The sequence below is a fragment of the Heterodontus francisci genome, chromosome 4 (assembly GCF_036365525.1).
Source record: "Heterodontus francisci isolate sHetFra1 chromosome 4, sHetFra1.hap1, whole genome shotgun sequence".
NCBI lineage: Eukaryota > Metazoa > Chordata > Chondrichthyes > Heterodontiformes > Heterodontidae > Heterodontus > Heterodontus francisci.
In genome coordinates this window covers 57,330,214-57,353,845 of record NC_090374.1, presented here as the reverse complement: position 1 = coordinate 57,353,845, position 23,632 = coordinate 57,330,214, and the positions used below count along the sequence as shown (strand labels likewise).

The 23,632-nt window shown below is 41.9% G+C and overlaps 1 protein-coding gene across 1 annotated transcript in view; it reads left to right on the top strand.

Moving 5' to 3' along the window:
* The first annotated feature begins 2,350 nt into the window (after window positions 1-2,350).
* Window positions 2,351-23,632, top strand: part of dhfr (dihydrofolate reductase) — a 56,559-nt gene continuing 35,277 nt past the window's right edge. The window contains exons 1-4 of the mRNA XM_068029605.1: window positions 2,351-2,491; window positions 5,213-5,262; window positions 6,790-6,895; window positions 9,945-10,071. Of these exons, the coding sequence (XP_067885706.1) occupies window positions 2,400-2,491; window positions 5,213-5,262; window positions 6,790-6,895; window positions 9,945-10,071 (375 nt within the window). The 5' untranslated portion in view covers window positions 2,351-2,399. The remainder of the gene's footprint in view (window positions 2,492-5,212; window positions 5,263-6,789; window positions 6,896-9,944; window positions 10,072-23,632) is intronic.

Genomic DNA, 23,632 nt, shown 5'->3' with positions numbered 1-23,632 from the left:
AGATCCCGTATACCTTTTTCACAACCTTCTCAACTTGTTGATGCACTGCAATGATTTTTTCTGGTCCAGTGCATTTCTATGTTTATATGTGATTTTTGATACAGTTTATGCAGGTCCATGTGCAGTGATACCCAGACTGAGGAAAAAGCCTAAATACTGGTATGTGCTTTGCCACCTGACCAGCTTAACTGAAGTGACAGTAGCTGGATTTTGCAGTCAGTGGTGAAGACAATGTTCGCCGCTGACCTCGAAGAAAGCTATCCTAAAAGATCTAGCAAACACTGTGGCTCTATTTCTCCTATTACAACATCAATTTCATTCTGACACCAGCTATAGGGGATCTCTGACACGCAGGAATAGTGAGGTGATCAAGCAGGATGAGGAGCCAATCAAATTGAAGAATTCTCACAGATAGCAAATGAAGTAAAAAGCACTTATTATCATTCATTTTTCATCATTTTACAAGGAGCAAAATAAATATTGGGACATGCACATGGAATTAAGCTGAAATATCATAAACAATTTAAAAAAAATAAATTTTATTATTTTAAAAACTATGATATTTTTTATCATGGAATGGAGGGAATGACACTCCAGATTTCTAAAATTAGTTTTTCAAGGCCAGAGAGGTTGTTCAGCAGTAATTATGACTTAGTACACCATTAAAAACTCAGTTACACCTCATTCAACAAAGTATTTCATTTTCAAAGATTTTTACAGCAAGAATATTGCACAAAATAGTGCAGCTGTTGCTCGGTAAGTAGCAGTCTTGCCTCTGTCAGAAGGTTGCGTCATGATCAGTCCAGTGTAGTACCAAAGGAATGCTGCAGTGTCAGAGGTGCCATCTTTTGGATGAGATGTTAAACCAAGGACCCATCTGAGTTCTCAAATGCAAGTCCATGTGCAGTGATATAAAGACTGAGGAAAAAGCCTAAAGACTGGTAGGTGCTTTGCCATCTGACCAGCTTAACAAGTGACAGTAGCCTGGATTATGCAGTCAGTGGCGAAGAGATAGTGTTCACCTCTGACCTCGAAGAAAGCTGCCCTCAAAGGATCCCATTGCACTAGGTAAAAGAAGAGCAAGGGATTATCACTGGTGTCCTGGCCAATAATTATCCCTCTATCAACATCATAAAAAATAGATTATCTAGTCACTATCACATTGTTGTTTTTGGGAGCTTGCTGTGTGCAAATTGGCTACCACATTTCCTGTATTACAACAGTGACCACACTTCTTTGGCTGTAAAGCGCTTTGGAATGTCCTGAAGTCGTGAAAGGCAGTACATAAATCCAAGTTTTTCTTTCTTTTCTTTCAAACAAATTGAAGGTCACGGCAAATCACTGATTTCTATGCTGATTGCTTCTGCAAAAACCGCAACAGTGCACCCTGTGAAAGAGCAGGGTATCCCTGACAGCAACCTTCCCTGACAGTTTCGACATCATTACAAGCACAAAGTCCGGATCAATATTATTCAATGTGCCTGATTCACAGTGATAGTTCTGGTATAACAAGGACACAGACAGCATTCTCAAACATTGTCCTGATGCTGAAAATGTATTAAGTTAATCTTCCAAGTTGCCCAGTTCTCTCAAGGTCTGTGGGGAAAATATTATTAAAAATTACAGAATGTTACAAAATCTTTGTTTTAGTGGCATGAAAAGCTATAGGTTCAAGTCCCACTCTAGAGACTGGAGCACATAGCAAGTACTAAGGGAGTGCTGCACTGTCAGGGGTGGCATATTTAAATTGAGATGTTTCAGCCAAGGCCCTGTCTGCCTCTTCAGGTGGGCATAAAAGATCTAATGGCACTATTCAAAAGAGTTGAGAGGTTCTCCCCGTGTTTACTGACTAAAATTAATACCTAAACCAACATCACTAAAACAGATTACATCTCTTAACATGCAACCACTTTCCAAAGGTGTGCAAGTTTTGTCTTATGACTGTCTTTATTTAGTTTGTTGAGCAAATAACGCTGCTATATTAATAAAGCACTGAGCTGTAGACTCAAAACGCGTTGTATTTAACAAACTGTGACAAAACATTGTAAAATATTTTAGTGTGAAGTTGAATCACAGCTAATTTGCATTATTAAAGAAGGGATGCTAATGCCTTTTATTTCCGGGAACGACTTCATCTGTTAAATAAATGAAGGAAAGAAATGAAGAAACTAATAATATCTCAGTCAGTAAATGTTCATGTTAAGCCTCACAATAACAATGTAAATATGAGCAGCATTGGGTCATTGGACCCAAGTGTAAAAGAATGTTGTTTGTAACAGTTTGAAGCATCCTGTTTCCCATTGGGCGCTCCTGTGTGACGTCATTTTGGCGCGCTGTTTTTGCCGCGCTCCAGGAGAGTCAGTGGGTTTGTTTCTGCTCTCTGGTCACAAAGCAGAAAAATGTCCCGTTTGATCAATTGCATTGTCGCTGTTTGCCCGAACATGGGGATCGGTAAAGACGGAAACTTTCCCTGGCATCCGATTAGATTAAAGTAAGTTATCCCGGAGTGACTGAGACAGAGGAGTCCTGAGTCTGACCCGGGTACATTGAGTGACCTGGGTTAATCCGACTTTCCCAAGTAGAGTTCCTAATCGCAGTTTTCTGTGCCCCATCCGACAGTCGCGTCAATGTCCCCAGTGAATTTCCTTGGGCTCGTAGACAGATTTCCACCTTCTACTTTAAAAAAGAGCCTTCTGTATCTAACCTAACTCTGTGCATACCTAATCTGCACGTTGTAGCACTCCTCCAGACCAGACCTGTCCTTGTTCCAGCTAGGGTTACCCTGCAATTGTTTGCCTTTCCTGCTCTTTAACTCCCCTCTGTCTACTATGGTAACACTGGACGCAAAGAATTTACTGGCATTTCAGGTGCCACTCTGGCTATGGCGTTAATCATAGGAAAACATCATACAGCTCTTTCGATCATTAGTATATAGTTTAAATATACCCACTCATGTGTGGGTGAATGAATTCAATGTACAGCATCACTTCTTGTGAAACCTTCTAGTCGTGGCCACAGGGATGATAGCTTCCCAGGCAATTTTTGTATTCCCTGTATTCATTAACCTCTATTGGATTCATATTCTGAACAGATCAGTGTATTCTCCTTTGTATAGATTAGGCCTCACTTAGAATATCATGTCATGATTTGGTCCCTTGCATGGTGAGTGATGTATAGAGACCTTCAGAAAGATTCAGAAGAGTGTGTGTGAGAGCTGTTGCTGCATGCTTTGTTTTACTTTCCCCTCAATTAAATGAAGTGCTTTTCACTTTACCAAGAATTACAGCCATCAGTAATCCCATTAGTTATGTTAGACCAAACTTGTATATTCAGATACCTGATGCAGTGATGTGGGAAGAGACCCTGTTCCTTGTATTGTCTGATGTTCTAAAGTACTTTTTTTTTTCTGCACATTAGTCTTTTGAAAGGTCATTGACTTGAAATGTTAACTCTGTTCCTCTCTATACAGATGCTGCCAGAACTGCTAAGTATTTCCAGTATTTTCTGTTTTTGTTTCAGAGGAGAGTCACTTGGCTAATAATGTAGTGTAAAGGCCCTTAGTTACCACAACAGGCTTAGAGAGTCGAGTCTTTTGATTTTAGAAAAGTATTGAATGCCAGGGACTTGATTGAGGTCTTCAAAATAATTAAGGAGTTTTACGCTTTTTTTCTATGTGGATAGACTAGAGTGAACCAGGAACATATATATAGGTTGTGTATGCATAAAACTAAGTTTGGTACAAAAGGCTATTGACCTCTTGAATAACTTGCCGCTTGTGCAATGAGTGGATTCACTGCACATGCTCGAAAGGGAACCGACTGAGTTTGTGACTGTGGCTTATAAAAGATAGTTGAGGGATTGAGCAATGAGTCTGTCATTTGATCTTCTGGAACTTGTTTTGATTGTCTTGGGGGAGGGGGGCTGTAGGAATTTCCCAGAGTTTTTTGCCCTATCAGCTTAGTTTTTTTTAAATTCATGGGGATGTGATGGAGGTCAGGATGCACAGTGGCATCATGATGGTTTGGGACATGTTTGATGGGCAAGCTAAACTTAAACTGTCTCATGTATGTTCCTTATGTTCCACCACTAGTGTACACTTCCAGGTGTAGGTCACCTCATATCTTCCCTTTTTATGTCTCAGGTTCACTCCAGGTATGTTACAGCACCCTCCTATCTGTAGGCTACCAGAGTGCCAATAGTACAACCCTCTGAAACTACCTCATGTATCATAAAGCCCACCACCAGCCATGAAACAGTCACTTACCTGTAGACCCCATTTCATGCCTTCACTTTGGTATTTTTTTAATTTTTGCCAGTGATTTATTTCCCCTCTCCTCCCTTCAGCCTTGGCAAAGGCTTCCAGTAAATTAAAATTTCTTTTGAGCCTTTCCAAAAGCTCGAAGAATATTTTTCCTCCTGTTCCTTGTGGCAACTTACCTTTTTAAGTGACTACATCCATTTAAATTTCATCTGAAGCCCTACTTTTCTGGTCCGTCAATTAAACTGGCTCCTTGCATAAGGGCAAAAGTGCAAGAAACTATGAATAATTACAAGTATAAAAGCAAAATACTGCGGATGATGGAAATCTGAAATAAAAACAAGAAATGCTGGAAATACTCAGCAGGTCTGGCAGCATCTGTGGAGAGAGAAACAGAGTTAATGTTTCAGGTCAGTGACCCCTCTTCAGAACTGAAGAAGGGTCACTGACCTGAAACGTTAACTCTGCTTCTCTCTCCACAGATGTTGCCAGACCTGCTGAGTATTTCCAGCATTTCTTGTTTTTATATATGAATAATTACAAATGAGCTGAACAATGAATAATTACATGCAGTCAGTACACAACCTTTCTGGCACGCTTTGCATAAGCACCCACGTATCCCCAACTGAATTTTTTTTTAAGATTTGATGAGTTAGCGTAATATCTGATTTTATTTTCAATGATAGGCATTTTGATGGATTAAAATATTTAGAGATTGTATGCTGGGAAGTTTGAGGTGAGTTGCTTGGTAGCTATAGAGATATATGTTCATTGAAAAATGTCTACATAAATTAGCATGTTAATAGCTTAATTGCAAATTGTCAAAAGAAGTGATACATAAATGGCTAAATGTAATTGTTCTTTTTTAAGAAAAAAAGTTTTTTTTTTAAGTGAATTTAATAGCAGCATTCCCTTGAAGGGATAGTTTCAAGTATATGCTCTTTCAATTTTTAGCAAGGAACTCAAGCATTTCCAGAAGATGACCACCACGCCATCAGTAGAAGGTATTGCCAGCAATCTAAAAATGTTATTAAATATCGTAGAACCAGGTTATGACTGCTTTTTTTATTGGGATGTGGGCATTGCTGACAAGGCCAGCATTTATTGCCCATCCCTAATTGCGCTTGAGAAAGTGGTGTTGAGTTGCCTTCTTGAATCGCTGCAGTCCATCTGGTATGGGTTCACCTACTGTGCTATTGGGGAGGGTGTTCCAGGATTTTGATCCCACGGCAGTGAAGGAACAGCGATATATTTCCAAGTCAGGATGGTGTGTGACTTGGAGGGGCGCTTCCAGGTGTGGTGTTCCCGTACGTCTGCTGCCGTTGTCCTTTTAGGTGGTGAGCAGCTGCAGTGCATCTGATAGATGGTATACACTGCTGCCACTGTGCGTCGGTGGTGGAGGGAGTGAATGTTTGTGAATGGGGTGCCAATCAAGCAGGCTGCTTTGTCTTGGACGGTGTTGAGTTTCCTGAGTGCTGTTGGAGCTGCACCCATCCAGGCAAGTGGAGAGTATTCCATCACAGTCCTGACTTGTGCTCTGTGGATGGTGGACATGTTTTGGGGAGTCAGCAGGTCGATTACTCGCTGTAGAATTCCCCTCCTCTGACCTGCTCTTGTAGCTGCCCCACTGAGCACCGCAGCTCTTCATTATCTTGGAAATAGATAGCTGAATTTGACAGCTATCTCCAGTAAGGGTCACTGTTTGTTCATTGCTGAGCAGTTGTTGCAACTGCATGGATAGTTAATCCTGAAACTATTTCCCTGATTCCCCCAGCCTTCATTATTATTAAATAAGGAGAATTATCAGGTTACTGGCCCCTGGCTTTGTGTCACCAGAACGATACCAAGGCTAAAAGGGTTGAATTCTGAGGAAAGGTTGCATACACTTGACTTGTATTTTCTGGAGTTCAGAAGATTGAGGAGTGATCTATTAAAAGATGTTAAAAAGGATTAGATAGGGTAGATGGAGAGAAACATTTTTCTTTGGAAGGATACAGGAAAGGGGTGGTGTGTGGGGGAGGAGTAATCTTAAACTTAAAGCCAAGCCATTCAGGAGTGAAATCAGGAAGCACTTGTTCACATGAAGGGTGGTACAGGCTGTGGATGCTGTGACAATTGGAGCTTTCAAGACTGTGATTGATAGATTTTTGTACGTTATGAGTGTCAAAGGGTATGGAGCTGCAGCAGGTAAATGGAGTTGAGGTACAGATGTGCCGTAATCTAATTGAATGGCAGAACATTCTCAAGGGGCTGAATAGCCAGTCCGCTGCTGTTCCAATGATTAGCTGCCATTCATAGTTTTAGTTTGAGTGTCCCTATTTGAGAGCATTAATGTATTGGCCATCTGCAGTATTGATTTCCTGACGCTATGTGTCACTGTTACACTGCCTGCATTTTTGTTTTTTTACGTTGGATGGTGTTTGGGCGAAGGGAGATGATTGCAGTCAATCCTATTCAGACTAGGCTATTAGTTTTTGTAACGCGCTCACACTGATCCTTTAAAGTGCATGCTGTGTTTGTGCTTCTGGCAGGAAAACGCAATGCTGTCATCATGGGACGGAAAACCTGGTTCTCTATTCCTGAGAAGTACAGGCCCCTTAAAGACCGGATAAATATTGTATTAAGCAGGGAACTTAAGTAAGTATCTGAGAGCTGACATTTGTTTCTGGTGAAGGGAAACAGCAGCAGTTTCGTCCTAACATCTCATTTGCTTTAGCCCAGACAAGGAAAAAGCTGCACTTTTAATCCTGATAAGGGGAGAAAAAAAACTGATCGTATTTGCTGTCAAACATTTTATGTAATTACCCAGAATATGTAATGGATGAACATATGAACTGACATCTGTTAGGTGCTGTTTTAGTCTTAGATAGTTCTGGATTTCATCTCATCTCTATCTCAAATTTTAGCTTTAGTCACCAAAGCACTTTATTTTAGTTGATGAAGACACAATTACTACTTCTTCATTTTAGAGAACACTGCTTTCTGTTGTTTGGACAAATAATGGCTCTGTATTACAGTATTATTTAGCATTTTGTATGTATGTAGTGTTATTTCCTCTTCTGTTATGCTGATCATGTGTTGCCTAACTTGTTTTGTTTTTCTTTTCTCCCCATCCTCGGATGGTGATGGCAAACACGAGGGGACATAGCTTTAAGTTGAGGGGTGATAGATATAGGACAGATGTTAGAGGTAGTTTCTTTACTCAGAGAGTAGTAGGGGCGTGGAACGCCCTGCCTGCAACAGTAGTAGACTCGCCAACTTTAAGGGCATTTAAGTGGTCATTGGATAGACATATGGATGAAAATGGAATAGTGTAGGTCAGATGGTTTCACAGGTCGGCGCAACATCGAGGGCCGAAGGGCCTGTACTGCGCTGTAATGTTCTAATTCTAATAACTTGCCCTCTTTCCTACCCCTTACTGGGTAGGTCCAAGTGGCGTTTTATTCAGGTGTAAACCATTCAGTTATGAAGGGAAAGAAAAGGCAACACACCCAAGCCTGATCCTGCCCTTGCCCAACACTCTCTCGGTGCAGTTGCAGAGGGTAACTGGAGGCAGAGCAGGAACCTGGGCCATTCCCCCTTCTCCCCTGTCCCAGAGGTGCAGTGGGCAATCACTGTGCCACCCAAAGTGTGCTGATTAACTCAGAATAGACTGCGGATAGGTTACCAACTAGCTAAGATATATTTCCTAAAATGCAAGTTAAGTGGGGTTATTCAGTTTGAAAACTTGTACTTGGATCCAAAAGGCTATGCTTTGTCCATTTAATTTAAATAAAGTGATGGGCAATTTGTTTAATCCTTTAGGTGTTGTCAGTATGATGTCTTGTTTCACTTGCACACACTCTGATAAGGTAACTAGTTAAGTTGTTACAACATTTGATGTTTCTCTTCAAAAATAAGGTTGTTTGCACATTATACTCAAATGAATAGCTTAGATTTTGTGAACATAGTTTTGATTTGGTGAGATCAATGTGGGTTAAGTCCTGTCATAATGTCGTTCAGTTTAAACAGGTGAAAGTGGGTCAAAAAGAAAAGACTTTTGAATTTTGGGTGGACTGGCTGCAGTGGTCCACCATGGTAGTTGTATTGCGACCCTTTCAATCAATGGTTGTGATGCTTTCTTTAGCTAGTAAGATAATTGAATCAGGTACCAAGTAGGAGCATCTTCCTGAGTAGCTGAAAGAGTACTTTTGTGCTATGTTTTCTGATATAAGTCATGTGCATGATGAACCTTACTAGCAGTGATTACTTCTGAATGAGTTTGAAGTTTCAGTAGCTAGGTGCCTTTTGTTAATTGTGTTGGGGTGGGAGGTAGTTTTAAAACCAGCTACAAAACTCTAATTGGAATAGAAGAAGAAATCTTTCATTTCAACCAAGAGGAGAGGGTCGCTTTCGTCCTGCAAATGCTCTTTAAATGTCATGTATTTTAAGTTTCTTAGGTGACAGTAGGGAACTACATTTGAAGTAATGTGCATGTCTGCAGTGGCACAGCCTCCTGCAGTGAGACATGGGAGAAATTTCCTTAAGTAGAGCATCAGTTCTCAGAGGTACAGTGTGACAAGTACCAGACTGCCGTTTTGAACTCCAATAATTCCATGTGGACTTAATATCATAACAAAGCTGAGGTGAAGATAGTTTTTCAGCTTTCTCCTGCATGGAACTTTTAGTCCCTCTATCTCCAGAAAATTAAAAAGGGAAAAAAAAAATTAATGCGGTGGTAGAATCTAAAATAAATATTGTAACTCTTCCCTAGCGCTCGTCCAGAAATATTTAGATATCAATTTGAACTACAGTGCACCCTGGTGGCTATTCTTTATTAATGAGAATATTGAGTGTTTGCAGGCTATTCAACTGCATAGAGCATCACCAGCAAATCCAATCTTGTTCTTGCCGGTCAAACTTTCCAGCACATTTATTTTTTTCCTCTCCCACTGTCAGAGACTAATGTAATACCCCTAAAACTGTTGCAACTGTGATTGGCTAATTTTGAATCTTTCCAGTCTCTGGCTCAGTACAACATTAATAACTTCAGTAATTTGATGAGAAGCTGCTGCAGAACTTAACCATAATTTCCACAGTAAAGCAAAAGGTGCAGAGCTCCTACGTTTCTGGCAGCCTGTCAGTCCAGGTACTATCCCCTCAGTACGTCCTAATGAAAGGAAAACAAAAGCCATTGATTCTTCTATGTTTTTCTTCCCCACTCCACACCTGTCCCATCAGACAGTGGACAAATCTGATGAAAAGTTTTCAGCAAAAAAATTGTATTGCTGCACTGGATTTCTCTAGTATTTGAATAGGTTAGATCCAGCTTCCGAGTATGTTACTAGGCAGATTGTTGCATTTTGTCAGAAGATTTGTAGATGCTATCAAATAATTGCAGGTTTTCTCGGTAGAAGTGGAACTATATCCATGCTTGGCTTGGACAGCATACAATAGCCTATGTTCAACTGCAACTTGTAATGAAGAGCACACATTTCTTAAAGATCTCTCTCTGATATTGAAACCATGTTGGATACACTGCTTATGACATAGCTCTTGATTCATTGCCACTTAGTGATTTACTAAACTGACTGAAAAAGGAGGAACAAATATTTGCCCTTTTGTGATGTTTAGTTACCATTCTGGTAATGTCAGAACCCCTCTGCAAAATAAGGTGAAGCATTACTGTTTTTTTTGTGGTTCTCAGGGAGTTGCCAAAAGGAGCAAATCACTTGGCTCATGATCTGCAGTCGGCACTGGCTCATCTGGATTCACCAGAAATGCAGGACAAGGTGGATCTTGTGTGGATAATAGGTGGTAGTACTCTCTACAAGGTACAGTGGCAAACTCACTTGCCCTTTGTAATTTAGTATAGTCATTATTAAATGTTCCAGGAATTGTAGTAAATTTTTTACAGCCTGGATGGATGTGTGTTTAAAGTTCTAACTTGCTGCAGATTACTATCTGAAGCTGAATATATACTTGAAAAGGAAAAGAAATTGCAGGGCTATGGGGAAAGAGCAGGGTGTTGGAATGAATTGGATAGCTATTTGTGCCTGTACCAGCTCTTTGAATCAAACAAATAGAACATAGAACATTACAGCGCAGTACAGGCCCTTCAGCCCTCGATGTTGCGCCGACCTGTGAAACCATCTGACCTACACTATTCCATTTTCATCCATATGTCTATCCAATGACCACTTAAATGCCCTTAAAGTTGGCGAGTCTACTACTGTTGCAGGCAGGGCGTTCCACGCCCCTACTACTCTCTGTAAAGAAACTACCTCTGACATCTGTCCTATATCTATCACCCCTCAACTTAAAGCTATGTCCCCTCGTGTTTGCCATCACCATCCGAGGAAAAAGGCTCTCACTATCCACCCTGTCCAGCCCTCTGATTATCTTATATGTCTCTATTAAGTTACCTCTTCTCCTCCTTCTCTCTAACGAAAACAACCTCAAGTCCCTCAGCCTTTCCTCGTAAGACCTTCCCTCCATACCAGGCAACATCCTAGTAAATCTCCTCTGCACCTTTTCCAAAGCTTCCACATCCTTCCTATAATGCGGTGACCAGAACTGCACGCAATACTCCAGGTGCGGCCGCACCAGAGTTCTGTACAGCTGCAGCATGACCTCGTGGCTCCTAAACCCGATCCCCTTACTAATAAAAGCTAACACACCATATGCCTTCTTAACAGCTCTATTAACCTGGGTGGCAACTTTCAGGGATTTATGTACCTGGACACCAAGATCTCTCTGCTCATCTACACTACCAAGAATCTTCCCATTAGCCCAGTATTCTGCAATCCTGTTACTCCTTCCGAAGTGAATCACCTCACACTTTTCCGCATTAAACTCCATTTGCCATCTCTCAGCCCAGCTCTGCAGCCTATCTATGTCCCTCTGTACCCTACAACATCCTTCGGCACTAACCACAACTCCACCAACCTTCGTGTCATCCGCAAATTTACTAACCCACCCTTCTACACCCTCATCCAGGTCATTTATAAAAATGACAAACAGCAGTGGCCCCAAAACAGATCCTTGCGGTACACCACTAGAAACTATACTCCAGGATGAACATTTACCATCAACCACCACCCTCTGTCTTCTTTCAGCTAGCCAATTTCTGATCCAAAGCACTAATTCACCTTCAATCCCATACTTCTGTATTTTCTGCAATAGCCTACCGTGGGGAACTTTATCAAACGCCTTACTGAAATCCATATAGACCACATCCACGGCTTTACCCTCATCCACCTGTTTGGTCACCTTGTCAAAAAACTCAATGAGGTTTGTGAGGCACGACCTACCCTTCACAAAACCGTGCTGACTATCTCTAATGAACTTATTCTTTTCAAGATGATTATAAATCCTATCTCTTATAACCTTTTCCAACATTTTACCCACAACCGAAGTAAGGCTCACAGGTCTATAATTACCAGGGCTGTCTCTACTCCCCTTCTTGAACAAGGGGACAACATTTGCTATCCTCCAGTCTTCCGGCACTATTCCTGTCGACAATGAGGACATAAAAATCAAGGACAAAGGCTCTGCAATCTCCTCCCTGGCTTCCCAGAGAATCCTAGGATAAATCCCATCTGGCCCAGGGGACTTATCTATTTTCACACTTTCCAAAATTGCTAACACCTCCTCCTTGTGAACCTCAATCCCATCTAGCCTAGTAGACTGAACCTCAGTATTCTCCTCGACAACATTTTCTTTCTCCACTGTAAATACTGATGAAAAATATTCATTTAACACTTCCCCTATCTCCTCCGATTTCACACACAACTTCCCACTACTATCCTTGATTGGCCCTAACCTATCTCTAGTCATTCTTTTATTCCCGATATACCTATAGAAAGCCTTAGGGTTTTCTTTGATCCTATCCGCCAATGACTTCTCGTGTCCTCTCCTTGCTCTTCTTATCTCTCCCTTTAGATCCTTCCTGGCTAGCTTGTAACTCTCAAGCGCCCTAACTGAGCCTTCACGTCTCATCCTAACATAAGCCTTCTTCTTCCTCTTGACAAGCGCTTCAACTTCTTTGGTAAACCACGGCTCCCTCGCTCGACAACTTCCTGCCTGCCTGACAGGTACATACTTATCAAGGACATGCAGTAGCTGCTCCTTGAATAAGCTCCACATTTCGATTGTGCCCAACCCCTGCAGTTTCCTTCCCCATCCTACGCATCCTAAATCTTGCCTAATCGCATCATAATTTCCTTTCCCCCAGCTATAATTCTTGCCCTGCTGTATATGCCTGTCCCTGCCCATCGCTAAGATAAACCTAACCAAATTGTGATCACTATCACCAAAGTGCTCACCAACTTCTAAATCTAACACCTGGCCGGGTTCATTACCCAGTACCAAATCCAATGTGGCATCGCCCCTGGTTGGCCTGTCTACATACTGTGTCAGAAAACCCTCCTGCACACACTGGACAAAAACAGACCCATCTAAAGTACTCGAACTATAGTATTTCCAGTCAATATTTGGAAAGTTAAAGTCCCCCATAACCACTACCCTGTTACTCTCGCTCCTGTCAAGAATCATCTTTGCTATCCTTTCCTCTACATCTCTGGAACTATTTGGAGGTCTATAGAAAACTCCCAACAGGGTGACCTCTCCTCTCCTGTTTCTAACCTCGGCCCAGACTACCTCAGTAGACAAGTCCTCAAACGTCCTTTCTGCCGCTGTAATACTTTCCTTGATTAACAATGCCACACCCCCCCCTCTTTACCATCTTCTCTGTTCTTAGTGAAACATCTAAATCCCGGAACCCGCAACATCCATTCCTGTCCCTGCTCTACCCATGTCTCTGAAATGGCCACAACATCGAGATCCCAGGTACCAACCCATGCTGCAAGCTCACCCACCTTATTCCGGATGCTCCTGGCATTGAAGTAGATACAGGTCTCTGGCGCAGAGTCTGTCCCTGTTGCTCAGAAGGGAAGGGGTAAGAGGAGCAGAGCATTAGTCATTGGGGACTCCATAGTTAGGGGAACTTTTTAAACCAAGCTCTTGCTTGCCAGTGCCCTCTTGTGTCCTTATAACCTTATCCCTGACCTCACTGCTCTCAACATCCTGCACACTGGAACTACAATTTAGGTTCCCATCCCCCTGCTGAATTAGTTTAAACCCCCCCGAAGAGCACTAGCAAATCTCCCCCCCAGGATATTGGTACCCCTCTGGTTCAGGTGAAGACCATCCTGTTTGTCGAGGTCCCACCTACCCCAGAAAGAGCCCCAATTATCCAGGAAACCAAAACCCTCCCTCCTACACCATCCCTGCAGCCACGTGTTCAACTCCTCTCTCTCCCTATTCCTCACTTCGCTAGCACGTGGCACGGGCAACAACCCAGAGATAACAACTCTGTTTGTTCTCGCTCTAAGCTTCCACCCTAGCTCCCTGAATTTCTGCCTTAAATCCCCATCTGTCTTCCTACCTATGTCGTTGGTGTCTATGTGTACCACGACTTGGGGCTGCTCCCCCTCCCCCTTGAGGATCCCAAAAACACGATCCGAGACATCACGTACCCTGGCACCTGGGAGGCAACACACCAACCGTGAGTCTCTCTCGTTCCCACAAAACCTCCTATCTGTTCCCCTAACTATGGAGTCCCCAATGACTAATGCTCTGCTCTTCTTACCCCTTCCCTTCTGAGCAACAGGGACAGACTCTGCGCCAGAGACCTGTATCCCATTGCCTACCCCTGGTAAGTTGTCTCCCCCAACAGTATCCAAAATGGTATACCTGTTGTTGAGGGAAATGGCCACAGGGGATCCCTGCACTGCCTGCTGGTTCCCTCTCCTTCCCCTGACGGTAACCCATCTACCTTCTTCTTTTACCTGAGGTGTGACTGCCTTCCGATAACTCCCCTCAATAATCCCCTCCGCCTCCCGAATGATCCGAAGTTCCTCCAGTTCCCTAACGCGGTCCTCGAGGAGCTGGAGTTGGGTGCACTTCCCGCAGATGCAGTCAGCAGGGACACCCTTGGCGACCCTTGCCTCCCACATTCTGCAGGAGGAACATTGAACTGCCTTAACCTCCATTCCCACTATTCTAAATTCCCAAGTTTTTAACCAATCACACAATGAAACAAGAAGAGAAATAGAAAAAGCCTTACCTTACCTACACACAACCGAGTCCTTTTTTTTGGTAAGAGGAGGGCGGCGGGTGGGAGACACTACAAGAGTAGTGTCTCGGGTTCAGAGACAGCCCAAATATATAGGTTTCTACTTACCCAGCAGTCCCTGCTCCACCGAAACTCCCGATGAAATTGACTTCCCAGCTGTTCACTCCTCGCTCGCAATGCCTGTGCTTCTGGAAAAGCTGCACAACGAAAATGGCCTCCTCCTGTGCTATGATTCTATGACTTTGTTGAATTCTATGAATTCTACCCTCTGTTGATCATTGGCAACGACAGTTGCAATATTGGCCTGGATCTTGCTCTTCTTTTCTCTTGGGTTCTGAATGGGACAGGGTCTTTATTGTTGGGTCCTCACCCATTTTAAAGCCAGACAAACATTATCCTGGAAGTGACTTGTCATCTGTAGAAACATCTGCCAAATATGACTGAGCAAGTTCAAGTTAAGAGCTAACTAACAAGGAAGGGGTAGTACTGGCATAGATTTAAATGAACTAATTCCTCCTAGATAGTGTAAAGCTTCTTTAGTGATGTTGTGGCTGCACTCATCCATTGAGTATTCTCAGACTCCTGACTTGGCCTTGTGGTGGAGACACTTTAAGGGGTCAGGAAATGGAATTCTCTTGCTGCCTTGGTGTTATGACTGATCTAGTTAAACTTCTGGTCAGTGGTGACTTCTAGGATGTGGCGATTGTGTTCCATGACAAGAACAAGATGCCATTTTCTGAACTCTCTCTAATGCACAATGTCATATTGAAGGGAAGGTGCTCAAGTTTGCACACAACAGTCTAGATTTTTCAGTAGCCAGGATTGGCAGCATTAGTTCAGTGGGGTGGAATATATGTTTATCACCTACTACGTCACTAACTCAATGAATTTCTCAGGTTTAACCAATTAATAGCTTTTAGCGGTTTCCCGTCGGACTTTCTGCCCACACTGGTAAATTCACATTGGGTGATATGGGAAATTATTACTGACTAACTGTGCGCACACAGTAGCTTTAAGGGGCCAGCTGCCACACAGGCGGAGAAAATAATTGTGCCCCCTCTCTGATGCCAGTGAGAGATTTTTTTCAGTTTTATTAACTGGCCTCCATTGGTCCTATTAATACTGGACACCAGCTGTAAACGAGCATCGTTAGTGTTTGACTTTGTTAGGACAAGAATAATCGGAAATGTGATTCATGATATGCTAGGATGGCGAGCCTGCTGTCTGGCCACTAATTGGCCAATTCGGGGAAAATCACTGCCAGGTAACTGTTTCTGTACCACCCCTCCACCACTAATAATCTGGTTGTAATATGTACAGGATGCACTGAAGCAACTCGCTCAGCTTTGTGCAAGAGTATCTTACAGCCCCACAATCTTGACCACTCAGAGAGACAGAAGCAGCAATGTCATGGAACACAATCACCAATTCATACAGCATTGCAACTCGGACTTGTGCTTTATTGCCAAAAATGTATAATTCCCTGCTGAAGACCATTACTACGTTTCAGAAGCCCTATCACCACCTTCTCAAGTTAGTAGCGAGGAGCTATCCTGAGAACTAATTTTAAAGAAAGGAGAGATGCGGATGATTTGCTCCCTGCCACCCCAACCCTGGCTTAAGTCTAAACGAAAAAGTCGCTCTTGCTCTCTAACTCTCTGAACTGTTTTTATTTGAGGAAAAAAAAAAGATTTAGAAAGGGGTTTCTGTTGTAGGGTTCTTTTATCTGTTACCAATGCCCTTCCTTCCCTGAAACCATCAATTCCTTGCTTGGATGTGGTGCCAGCAAGAATGGGTGCTGTCTGGTACGTAGGGACAGGTTTAGGCTATTTAGCCTGTTCTGTCTACCATTCAATCAGATTATGGCTGATTTGTGACCTAACTCCATAAACCTGCCCATATGTCTTAATACCTTTTGGTTGACAATCTATCAATCTCAGATTTAAAAATTACAATTGATCTAGCATCAATCACAGTTTGGGGAAGAACATTCCAAACTTCTACCATCCTTTGCATGTAAAAGTGTCTCCTAATTTCACTCCTGAAGAAAAGTCTGGCTGTAATTTTTGGACTATGTCCTCATGTCTTAGATTTCCCTACCAGTGGAAATAGTTTTTCTTTATCTACTTTATCAGTTCCCCTTAATATCTTGAAAAATTTGATCCTATTGCCCCTTAACCTTCTGAATTCCAGGGAATACAGCCCTAGTTTGTGTAATAAAAGCAGAAAGTGCAGGTCTGGCAGCATCTGTGAAGAGGGAAACAGAGTTAACATTTCAGGTCAATGACCTTTCATCAGCATTTGTATAATCTTTTCTTGTAACCTAACACTTGGAGTTCAGTATCATTCTGGTAATTCTAGACTGCATCCCCTCCAAGGCCAATATATCCTTCATAAGATGTGGTGCCCAACACGGTTCACTGTATTCCAGGTGTGGTGTAAACCCATACCTCAATGAGAAGGTCTATTTCATTTCTGAGCTGTGATGGTGAATATTGCATGCTGTTCAGCCAAGTCTTATTTTGTCCTTAGCTGATATCTACATAGATGAACTTTCAGCTGGGATATTGAATGACATTCAGGAGTATCTGTCTCATTCCACCTTCCTTTCTTAGCTTAGGAGCACTGAAGCTAATCTTAACTCAACTACCACCTTCTCTGTTGAATTGAGGTATGTCAGTAGAATCTGGAAAGGAATTCTCCTAGTGTGTGTGGTTCAGTTGCTTACTACCTACCAGTTGAACTGTTGGAAGACACAGTGCCCTATGCTACTAATGTTGAGAAGAATGGTTAATGATGATGATAAGTAGCTGTTTAATTCAATTGCCATCACCAGGGCAAGGGTACTGAGAAATTTATTAGAATAAAACAAGTCCCCTGGTCCTGACAGACTTCATCCGAGGGTCTTTAAAGAAGTGGCTGCTGAGATAGTGGATGCATTGGTTTTAATTTTCCAAAATTCCCTAGATTCTGGAAAGGTCCCATCAGATTGGAAGATAGCAAATGTAACTCCGCTATTCAAGGAGGAAGACAGAAGGCAGGAAACTACAGACCAGTTAACATCTGTTATAGGGAAAATGCTGGAATCTATTATTAAGGAGGTTATAGCGGGTCATTTAGAAAATCTCAATGCAATCGGGTAGAGTCAGCATGGTTTTGTGAAAGGGAAATCGTGTTTAACTAATTTATTTTAGAGTTCTTTGAGGAAGTAACAAGCAACTTGGATAAAGGGGAACTTGTGGATGTGGTGTACTTGGAATTCCAGAAGGCATTTGACAAGGTGCCACATCAAAGGTTACTAAACAAAATAAGAGCCCATGGTATAGTGGGTAATATATTTGCATGGATAGAGGATTGGTTAGCTAACAGGAAACAGAGAGTAGGCATAAATGAAATAAAAACAAGAAATGCTGTAATCACTCAGCAGGTCTGGCAGCATCTGTGGAAAGAGAAGCAGAGTTAACATTTCGGGTCAGTGACCCTTCATCGGAACATAGGCATAAATGAGTCATTTTCAGGTTTTCAAGCTGTAAGTAGTGGAGTGCATAAAAACAATCAGTGCTGGAAATATTCAGCAGGTCAGGCAGCATCTGTGGAGAGAGAAGCAGAGTTAACGTTTCAGGGCTGTGACCTTTCATCAGAACTGACAAAGTTTAGAAAATAATTTAAGTTTTAAGCAAGCGAAGGGGGTGGTTGGTGGGGTGCGGGGATTGGTGGGGAAGAGAACAAAAGGGAAGGTGTGTGATAGGGCAGAGGGCAGGAGAGATTAAATAAGAAAGCTGTCCTGGGACAAAGGCAAAGAGTGTGTTGATGCTTCTGGTGAAAGACGAAGCATTAGTCCAGATAGAGTGTTAATAGCAGAATAATGAGCAGCTCTGTCTACATGAAAAACAGGCACATGGTTTAAAAAAATATATAAAAATATTTTTTAAAAAGGCAAGTCATGCTCTGAAGTTATTGAACTCCATGTTCAGACAGCAAGGCTGTTGAGTGCCTAGTCGAAGGATCAGGTGCTGCTCCTCGAGCTTGCGTCAGACCTGAAATATTAACTCTGCGTCACTCTCCATAGATGCTGCCCGACCTGCTGAGTATTTCCAGCACTTTCTATTTTTATTTCAGATTTCCAGCATCTGCAGTAATTTGCTTTTATTTGAGTGGCACAGGGATCAGTGCTGGGGCCTCAACTATTTAAAATCTATGTCAATGACTTGGATGAAGGGACAGAATACATGGTTGTGAAATTTGCTGATGACACAAAGATAAGTGGGAGAGTAAGTTGTGAAGAGGACACTAGAAGTCTGCAAAAGAATGTAGATGGGTTAAGTGAGTGGGCAAAGATTTGGCAGATGGAGTATAATGTGGAAAAGTGTGAACTTGTCCACTTTTGCCAAAAAAATAGAAAAGCAACGTATTATTTAAATGGAGAGAAATTGCAGAACTGAGTTGCAGAGGGATCTGGGCGTCCTCGTACACGAAAACAAATAGTTAGTATGCTGATACAGCAAGTGATTACGAAGGCAAATGCAATGTTGTCATTTATTGCAAAGGGAATGGAATATAAAAGTAGAGAAGTTTTACTACAGTTGTATAGGGCATTGATGAGATCACATCTAGAGTATTGTGAACAGTTTTGGTCTCCTTACTTAAGAAAGGATATAATTGAATTGGAAGCAGTTCATAGAAGGTTCCCTCGACTGATTCTGCAGTGAGAGGGTATCTTATGAGGAAAGGTTGGTCTGTATTCGTTGGAGTTTAGAAGGATGAGAGGTGATCTTATTGAAACATATAAGATCGTGAGGGGACTTGACAGGGTGGATGTTGAAAGGGTGTTTTGCCTTGTGGGTGAGACCATAACTCGGGCACTGTTTAAAAATAAGGGATCTCCCATTTAAGACCGAGATGAGGAGAATTTTTTTTCTCTGAGGGTTGTGAGTCTGTGAAACTCTCTTTCCCGAAGAGCAGTGGAGGCAGGATCATTGAATGTTTTTAAGGCAGAGGTAGACAGATTCATGATAAACAAGGGAGTCAAAGGGTATAGGGAATAAGGCTTGAGGGGCCTAAAAGCCTACTCCTGCTCCTTGTTCGTATATTCCATATGTAACTGGATGTGTAGATGTGCAGTTAACACATTTTTTTAAAGCTGAATATGTAACTGATGAAGAGAAGGTACCAAAAGATAAATATAATGGGAGATCGTCAAATGCTGTGGAACATTAGTGGTCTCTGAGCTGCTATGGTCGTAACAGCATAGATTGTTTGTGCTTGATGAGGTGATTGACTTTTCCCATTCCATTCTTATTTTCTTATCAGCTAGGGTGGTGTATAAATTGTGTTTCATGTAACAAGTACTGATCCAATATGCTGTTTTTAAATTGCATTTGCATAATACAAAAGATGTTGCTTTCAAATCGAGACTTCAAAATGTTTCTTTTCAAGCCTGGATATAATCGTCAATTTAAAACTCCCAGGCTTCTGTTGAAAGCAATCATCTATAGAGCAATAGTCTTTTTAAAAAAAAAGATAAAAAGGATTTAGTGTTTTTGTAATTTATTCTCTGTGATCTCATCAGCAGCTGCGGTAAGTCACTTTGATGTCCTGTATTGTGCTGTCAGTATACCAGCTGTTTAATTTGCTGTATATTATGTAATCTGTTACAACTTCTATATAATGGCTTAAAAGATCCTTGCGACTATTCAAACCCTGGTTTTGATGAAGTTAAAATTGAAATATTCAAAAGAATTGTGCAACTGTTAAGTCTTTGTCAAAGTCTTTTGAATTACAACTGGACAACAAAAACAGGGCACAAAAGCATGATGTATTCTTCCAGTGTTCCAGTGAAAATGATGCACAGATTCTCTGCCCTTGGTTTTTGTCATAAAGGATTGTTTACCTAAAACTATTTTTGTTAGCTCCCCTTTATATGGTATAAGTACAGATTTAATTAAACACTATTTGAAACTGTGCAGAATCCTTACAAAGTTTGTCTTCAATATTTTTCATTCAGTTGATAACGCCCTTATTATTCCATGCTGCACCAGCAAGTCATTTTTAGAATCATGGGAAGATACAGAACAGAAGGAGGCTGTTTGACCCATCCTGTCTGTGCCAGCTCTTTGGTATATCAATTCAATTCACCCCAACCCCCTATTCTTTCCCTGTAGCCCTACAAATTATTGTAATGTTATTATTCTAAATGAAATTATTGAATTTGCTTCCTTTCAGGCAGTGTATTAGAAGTCTGTTACTGTCCTCTTGTTTGCTGCATTTGAGTTTTGTGTCATCTGCAGACTTTGAAATTACGTCCTGTGTACCCATGTCCTGGCCTTTAATATACATCAAAAGAAGCAGTGGTCCTAATACCCAACTCCTGGAGGTCACTGTAGCTGTTGTTGGGTAGATTATGTATATAGATCTTAAGTATCATCACAGGATGTGATGTCACGAGTATCTCATGCTACTCAGTGTTCATGTTGGTACCCTAGTAAGAAAACTCCTGTAAATAAATTCTTACTTTGACCCAGAGTCTACTTCCCTCATTCAATATTAATAGCATATTGAGAAGATGGTGGCAGTGGTAAAAACGACTTTCCCAGCATAAGAAAGCAGAAGATATCGAAGACTTTGAAGAAACATGGAAAAATCAATTTCATTGCCAGAAAACTTTGAACAAGTGGCGGGGCCCAACCAGGCAAAGCTTGGCCAAGATGGATTAGAAGATTCGACAGCTACCATTTCGCATCAGGTTTAACAGCATGAGAACAAGTCAATGTTTTGCTTTCCGTCATGGGAGACAGTGTGGACGACAATTCTGACTATCCTGGGGATTGACGAAAAAGAAACCCCATACAGCGAGGTGATTAAAGCTTTAGAAGGCTATTTTCAGATTAGGAAAAATGTGATGTGGGGTGAGCTAAATTCAGCAGGCGCATTCAAAGTTGGAGAAAGTATCGATTTGTTTATTAATGACCTGTATAAAGGTAGTGGAGGATTGTGACTACAGGAGTCTGAGAGGAACTGATTTGGAATAGAATAGTAGTTGGGGTTATAGACGAAGCGCTGTCAGACCAGCTTCAGTCAAAAGAAGATTTGACTTTGGAAAAAGTCATTTTGAGCAGGCAGGCAGAAGTACGAAAGAGTAATCAACTACTAGTTCAGGGGAGTCCAGTCTCAAATTCTGGAATCAGTCAGATCCGTTGAGAAAACAAAGAGAAATGGCGCCAGAAAGCCCGAGAGGCGGGAACGACTCCTACAGGCAGCAACACTGAATTGCAGTAGGTGTGGCCAGGAGCGGCACTGTTTCTGGTGCAAGAGAAAGGGTCACTTTCAGCAGGTCTGTCACAGCAGAAAACAAACAGTGCGGACTGGAAAAAAGATACAGGAAATAAAGAAGGGACAAACAATTAATACTCCCTTAGAAGTACATGGGAAAATGAAGATTGCTGAGAAGCAGAAATTCTGGTGGGAGAAAATAAAACTACTTTTAAATTAGATACGGGAACAGCAGTTTCTATCCTGTCTGATCAAAAATCCCATTCTTGGAGGAAGTGGATGTCTTTGCTTTAGCTATAACTGATTTACCAGCAAATGCTCAAAGGCTATGCCAAATTAGAAACCTACAGAAAGAGGACAAAGTCTGTGAAAAAGTAAGACAGTTCTGCCAAGAAGGTTGGCCAGAATATATTCCGAATAACCCAATTGTGGAAGTATAGTTAGCAACAAAGCCATCTTACTATTGTGAACAACTTACTAGTCTACAACAAAAGACTAGTTGTTCCTAGGGCTTTAAGACTAGATGTCTTACAGAAACTACACCATGGCCATTAGGAATCACTAAGTGTTGAGCAAGAGCTAAGAACTCAGTACGGTGCCCAGGGGTTTCCAAGGAGATTGACAACATGATCTCCCATTGCATTGCATGTGCTAGTACCAGACAAGACTCCAGAGAGCCACTGATGTCATCATCGTTTCCATCCAGGCCATGGGAGCGCCTCGGAATGGACCTGTTTGAATATAAAGGGAAGATTTTTCCTCGTGTATTATTATTCTAGATGGGTTGAAGTCAAACCAATACATGGACAGAGTTCTGAAGCTGTAATAAAGTCATTGAAAGAGATTTTCGCCACTCGTGGCATTCCAGACCTAATGATAGCTGATAATGGCCCACAATTCGCAAATGAGGCCTTCCAGCAGTTCGCAGAAACATATGGGTTTGCCCATGTTTCGAGTTCACTGAGGTACCCCTCGGGCAATGGAGAAGCAGAGAGCTGTTCAAACTATAAAAATGCTACTGAAAAAGACAAGGATTTTCAGCTAATACTGTTAAATTACTGATCAACACCACTCCAGAATGGGCTGTTTGCCAGTGGGTGGGAGGTTGAAGACCACAGCTACCTGCACTTCCAAACACCCTTCAGCCACAAGTCAGTGCTGAGGACTGGGAAAGAGTGAGGGAGAGAGAAGAGAAAGAAAGGTCATCTAAGATGGAAGATCATGATGGGCATTATACAGCAAAGAACCAAACAGACCTACGACCTGGAGATTTGGTTTGGATCGAAGACCAGAGTCAACATTGGGAGGTGATGGAGAAATCTCCATATCCTCGGTCATACATAGTCCAGACAGACCAAAGATGGATAAGGAGAAATAGAAGATCTTTGGTACTGACCTATTGGATTAAAGAATTGATGAAAGATCAAACGAATCAGCTACCAGAGAGTGCTGATGAACCGGTGACACAACCAACAACAGATCACCCAGACGACAATGAAAACAGAGAACCTGAGTCATCCCAGTAGTTCCACACACAGGAAAGTGAGGAAGAAGAACTAAAATACTCAATACCTTAAACAAGTGAAAGAAGAACATGCTATGGCAGAGTCGTGAGAACCCCACTGCACTCCAGACCAGATGAATGACGTCAGACTTGCGGGGAGATGTAGTATAATGTACATAAGCTGTTTCTGGGTAGATGACATATATAGACCTTAAGCATCATTCCAGGGTGTGATGCCATGAGCTTTTGTACCTGAGTGCTACTCAGAGTTCATGTAGATACCCTAATAAGAAGACCCCTGTAAATAAACTCTGTCACTTTGACCCAAAGTCTGTTTTCCTCATTCAATACTAATAGCACATTGACAAGATAGTACAGGGTACTTCTCTCCAGTCTGCAAAACAACTGCTCACTGCTCTCTGTTTCATGGGCAATGTTGTACCCATGCTGCACTGTCCCTTTAATCCCATGGGCTTGAATTTTG